We start from the raw sequence: 6,000 nt of genomic DNA, 5'->3' as shown, positions 1-6,000 counted from the left end.
TTTTTTAATAAAGAAATGAATGCGACCTCTTTTCCTTTTTCTATTTATACATTTGGTCACGCCAAATTTATGGTTCCTAAGCTGTTTTAATAATTAAAGTTAGGTAATGGTCTGTGCAAAATCCCCATCCATTACATCGGGGTCTCTTCACAAAAATTGACATGTATATGAAGAGAATGACATGGTCTATACCCAAGTGTACGCTAATTAAAAGAAAATTTCAAAAAGAAAGAAAAAGAGCCTTTGGGCTAGCTGCGAACTTTGAGATTGAATTGGTGAAAAAAAAAGGGGCTGGGGGGGGGGGGGAAGAGGGTCATTGCAGAGAATAATATTATACGTGCAAATGAAGAAATTAATGTCAACATTGCATTCAAATCATGCTGACAACCACACATAGAAGCGGCCAAAAGCAAGCATAAACCTAACCAACCACTGATAATGTATAGTGATCGAGCCATACACTTGTAACCATAATGATCCATAGGTACAGCAACACTAATAATAATATCTGTACTTCAAGTAATTAAATGCCATGTGTGTGTGATATTTTCCCCAATTTTCTCTCTCTTTCTGGTATTTTTGTGCAAAGAAGAAGAGAAAAATAATGACATTAATGCATTGAAAAGTTTGGTGGGGGTATATATGAGGAACAAGGGTTCGATTTGAGAGTGCTAAATCAGGGTTTATATGGCTTTTTCCAGAGTTCGCCTCAACACCACTCGTGGCACGAGTACTGGCTACAAGGTATTATCCAAATGGGGAAAAGAAAAAGGAAAAGAAGAAAGCAACCCTTGCATTTGTTTTGTGAGAACGAAAACTGAATCCCACAACTGAGATGTGGATAAACCCCACCACCACCACCACCACCTCCCAAGTCACAACCTTATAAAAATCTACTCGATGTTGTTCCCAAGCACACTGTGCACGACTCTCTCTCCCTCTCTGTCTCTCTCTTCTCTTCCTGTGACACAAACACACACATATAGAAAAAGGAGATCCCACCATTAAACCTGCTCCAGGGTGTTTCTCTAACTCACAAAACACAAAGGAAACAGGAAAAAGGGAAAAAAAATATAAGCAAAAAGAAAGAAAGATGGTTGCCGCAGAGCAAACCCAAAAGTACCCGACAATGCCAGAGGTACGAATATATTAAGAATTCCCGCATATTCTTCTCCTCAGGTTTCATTTTTTTTTTTTTTTTCCTCTTTCTCTTCTTTTGTTTTTGATCCATGGCTTTCATTTTTGTTAGGTGATGGAGGAGTTGAAGAGAACGGCAGACATGGGTTTCCCTATTGTGGCCATGAGCTTGGTGGGCTATCTCAAAAACATGATCTTAGTTGTGTGCATGGGAAGGCTTGGCAGCCTTGAGCTCGCCGGAGGCGCCCTAGCCATTGGCTTCACCAACATCACCGGCTACTCCGTCTTGTCTGGCCTGGCCATGGGGATGGAGCCCCTCTGCAGCCAGGCCTTTGGTTCCAGAAATTTATCAGTAGTGTCTCTCACTTTACAAAGAACGATTCTTATGCTCCTAATCACCTCGGTCCCGATTGGATTGTTGTGGATTAACCTTGAGGCCCTCATGCTTAGGCTCCATCAGAACCCGGACATAACACGGGTTGCTAGTCTCTACTGCCGATTTGCTATTCCTGATCTCTTCGCTAATAGTCTTCTTCATCCTCTACGTATTTACTTACGTAGTAAAGGGACAACATGGCCACTAATGTGGTGCACTTTACTGGCGATTCTTCTCCACCTCCCCATCACCATCTTCCTGGCGTTTTCTCTTTGCCTAGGTGTCCCCGGAATCGCAATCTCAACATTTGTCACAAATTTCAACACTGTCTTCTTTCTTCTAGGTTACATTTTCTACACTCGTGCCCCAGAGGAACCTCTGTGTATCCCATTGTCATCACAACAACATTCTTCAACTGCTTCTTCACTAGGGGAGGAATGGGGAATGCTTCTCCGCCTCGCGATCCCAAGTTGTCTAGCTGTTTGTTTGGAGTGGTGGTGGTACGAGTTCATGACAATTCTTGCGGGTTATCTCTCAAAGCCTCGCATTGCTCTCGCAACATCTGCGATAGTGATACAAACCACGGCTCTCATGTACACATTGCCAACGGCCCTCAGCGCATCGGTGTCGACCCGAGTAGGCAACGAGCTGGGAGCAGGGAGACCGGGAAGAGCCCGCTTGGCAACAGTGGTATCGATAGGGCTGGCTCTAGTGACCTCAATACTTGGGTTGTTATTAACCACCCTGTGGAAAGAAACATGGGGGAGAGTGTTCACACAGGATAGTGATGTTCTACAGTTAACAATGACAGTATTGCCCATAATAGGAGTATGCGAGCTAGCGAATTGCCCTCAAACCACCAGCTGTGGGGTTCTGAGGGGAAGTGCTAGGCCAGGGGTTGGGGCAGGCATCAACTTCTACTCATTCTACTTGGTGGGCACACCAGTGGCAATAGTTCTAGCCTTCGTTTGGAAACTAGGGTTCGTCGGTTTCTGCTATGGGCTTCTAGCGGCTCAGATTGCATGCCTAGTCTCAATCTTAATAGTGATATACAGGACAGATTGGGAGAGAGAGTCATTAAAGGCCAAAGACCTGGTGGGAAGGAGCACTGTATATGCACATGCAGACAGAGCTGAAGCTCTGAAATTTGACGAAGGAGTAGGGTTTCTCAAAGAAAAAGATATCGAAAAGTAGATGCAGATTTTGTGGAAGGAACTACACATGCAGCATACGGTTCCAAGCGGACAGTGGACACACCAATCTGGGAAAGTAACTCATTATTTTCACTACTTGATCAACATATGTATGTTTGTGTAATTATGTATCCTTTGCATGCTAGCTTTTCTCTCTTTCTACCTATTTTTTTTTTCCTTCATCTACATCAACCATTTCCACTGTATAATCATACATATTGCTAGTTAGGAAGGGTTGCTTTTTCATGTTTCTTTCTCTTCAGCTTTTTCAGGGTTGTGGCCCATCGAGAGCCCTGCAGAAAATAAAATAAAATAAAAGAAAGAGGTGCATGACCCACTTCACGATTTAAATCTCTGGAAAATATGTGGGCATATGGTTAACATCAATTTGAGATCTCTGATATTATATATGTCATACAGCATATATATATGTAGAAAAAACACACGCACACACACATACATGTGGTACTTCCTCATCATCATCCAAACTTTTATACATATATCATTGTCCGATATCAAGTATGACATGGAATTAATGTTTGTTGCCTAGGATATATGTATATATGTACATGGACACAAGCCTCCAGATTTATACAAGTCAAAATAATTAGATAAGCTTCCAGCCTCACCAGCCTCACCTGCCTCACCTGCAGGACAATACTTCATCCAAGATCCAGCTACATAATATTCCATGATTTCCTTGAAACTGAGCGGAAGCATTCATTTAATAAAAATATGCGTTTCAACCCCCATTTGGATAATCTCTGAATCGGCAGCCCCACTTCTGGGTCTTTTAACATTGAGACGAGTTATCTGCGGTTGATACATCTTTTTCTTAGTTTGACCCACATTAAAGTATTATTATTAAACAACAACATCAAAGGTCGGCCCCGGCCCCCAGGTTCTTTCCACCGGCCCAGGCCCCCAGGGCCCAACAGGAAAATTTAAAACCGGTCAACTTGACCGTTAACTTCATGCTCCTTGTTCCATTCGAATTTCAAATAAATTCACTTATAATAGAGTTTTGGATTATACGAAAAAGATCAACATTCATATCTATAGTATAATATCTCTAAACAACCCCATCAATTCCATAACATAATTGCTTTCGGGTAAGTTAGGATTGAGACCACATGGAGTACTACAGAATTAAAGTCGCAATCGCTAGAGCATCATCACATTGACTTGGTCGGCTAGGATAATATGATGGAGCCTAGCCAAAGATTTAGGAATATAAACACACATCTGATAAGTATACCATCAAACCATAGTGGATAACATGGTGGTGTTTCCCCTCCATTAGAACCAACGGACCACCCATAAAGCTGCTTTGCCCATCAGTTTTACTTTGCATCATCATGCCCTATTTGCGCCACCTGACTTGCACTTAATCCTAATTTATTTTAAGGTTAAATACATGTGACTTCTCTAAATTATGCCCACTCTCCCACTTGGGTCTTTGCACTGATTTTCATGTCACTTACCCATTCACATGCACGCGTGTAGCTTCTATGCCTATCTGCCCTTTATTTGAGTCGTAATTCTCGTCTATTTCGATCATTTCAGTAAAATTGGAATTATATACAGCAAGAATTTCCAAATGGAGTGAACAAATTTGGAAAGCTTTTGAAATTAATTAGAGGATCTTACATATGCATCAAGTTAATGAGTTCTTGCTGAAATGCCTTGGTCTTTCATTAGTGAAATAGAGGAGCTATAAGTGAGTGATATAATCGAAAGACAGAAAATCAATTAGTGTTTTGTTTTTTTTTTGTTTTAAAGAAAAAAAAAAATAAACTGTGTGTGGGAGAAAGAGAGAGGGCATGGCGTACTTCGAGACATGCACTTTATTTTGATTTGGAAAATGAGACCAATAAAGAAAAAAATATAATGAAAAAATTGTCTATTTTTGCTAATATATATAATATGAGAGATGCAGATGGGAGCAATAATATTTGGGCATGTATACCACCTGGATATTGGAGGTGCAATAATTGGGTTCTTAGGATGAAGTGGACGGACCATCCTTATCAACCCTCTTTATCCAATGATGTGAAAACAGTTGTGCTAAATTTGGACTGAAACGCTTGATTTTCGGGCCGCAATAATTGGATAGTAAAGACTTCTAATTTTTCTAGCTCAACCCTACCCCACTATCCTTATCAATAGATGTTGCTATTTATATCCATGGTGAAATTAAGACATTGGCTCTTATATTGCAAATTCTATTTGATATTATGGCATAATATGGGTTCCATGCACATTGTTTGAAAAAAAAAAAAGAGTATCCCTTGATTTTGTTTATAATTATAATATAAAAATTCTAATGCTCAATAGTTTGAACTTGTTTCATGCACATGATATAAGTGATTTTTACTTCAAGTTTATCAAGGTTTAATTATAATGATAAAATGAAATGGGAAAGACAGGGATGGAAAGGGGCAAATTCGAGAAGGATCACCCACGCCTATCTCAACTCTATCCCAATTATTTAGAATTATTCCTATTCCCATCCCAAAAACAGAAATTTTTTAATAGTGGGAGTGTTGGGTGTTAAGTTTACAGAAAGAATAGAAAAATAAGAGCCATTTTATTCCTTTGTGATTCATTGTATTATATACAGGTTACAAAAGGTATGTGTGAGTTGTAAATTACCACCGAGATTGATAGTAGAAGATTGATAGAAAATATGGATATTACAACAAGATTGGTAGGAGATTGGTGGAGAATATGGGTAGTGTTTGCTATAAAAAATATATAGGTCAATGGGTTTTCCTTTCATGCCCCCGCAAGATTGAGCCTCCATCTTGGATGCCAATCTTGGAACGATGATTTAAAAATTGAAGGTGAGGTAAGGGCTTTGTGAGAGAGTCAGCAAGTTGGTCAGAAGTATGAATATGAGAAACATGTAGCAACTTCTTGGACACCTGATCACGAACAAAGTGGAAGTCAATGGCAATGTGTTTCATGCAAGAATGAAAGACAGGATTGACACACACATATGTAGCGCCCACATTGTCGTAGTAAATTGTTGGAGTTGAGGGAGATTGGGCCTGAAATTCATAAAGTAGGTTCTGCACCCAATTGATTTCAGTTGCGGTGGTAGCAACAACTCGACATTCCGCTTCAGTGGAGGATCGAGCCACTGTTTTTTGTTTCTTAGAGCTCCAACTAATTAGGTTATACCCAAGAAACACAACATAGGCTAATGTGGAAGTGCGATCATCAGAGTTTCCTGCCCAATCAGCATCTGCAAGGGCATGGAGAATGAGTGGTGAGTGCTTTCGAAGAAAT

At 40.1% G+C, this 6,000-nt stretch overlaps 1 protein-coding gene across 1 annotated transcript; it reads left to right on the top strand.

Annotated features, from left to right (window-relative positions):
• The first annotated feature begins 892 nt into the window (after window positions 1-892).
• Window positions 893-3,103, top strand: LOC100249871 (protein DETOXIFICATION 55). The gene is made up of 2 exons (XM_002270528.4): window positions 893-1,138; window positions 1,250-3,103. Exons 1-2 carry the CDS (start codon window positions 1,094-1,096, stop codon window positions 2,705-2,707), a joined length of 1,503 nt encoding a protein of 500 aa, XP_002270564.1. The 5' UTR covers window positions 893-1,093; the 3' UTR covers window positions 2,708-3,103.
• Window positions 3,104-6,000: the final 2,897 nt, after the last annotated feature.

This window comes from Vitis vinifera, chromosome 5 (assembly GCF_030704535.1).
Source record: "Vitis vinifera cultivar Pinot Noir 40024 chromosome 5, ASM3070453v1".
NCBI classification, from domain to species: domain Eukaryota; kingdom Viridiplantae; phylum Streptophyta; class Magnoliopsida; order Vitales; family Vitaceae; genus Vitis; species Vitis vinifera.
The sequence above is the reverse complement of the archived record's forward strand: the minus strand, read 5'-3'. Positions and strand labels throughout refer to the sequence as shown.

What these genes read in the sequence shown, in the direction of transcription:
- LOC100249871 (XM_002270528.4), top strand. Translation starts at nt 1,094, where the DNA reads ATGGTTGCCGCAGAGCAAACCCAAAAGTACCCGACAATGCCAGAG. An exon ending in AGTACCCGACAATGCCAGAG is followed by an intron (nt 1,139 to 1,249) that starts GTACGAATATAT and finishes CATTTTTGTTAG; the next exon opens with GTGATGGAGGAGTTGAAGAG.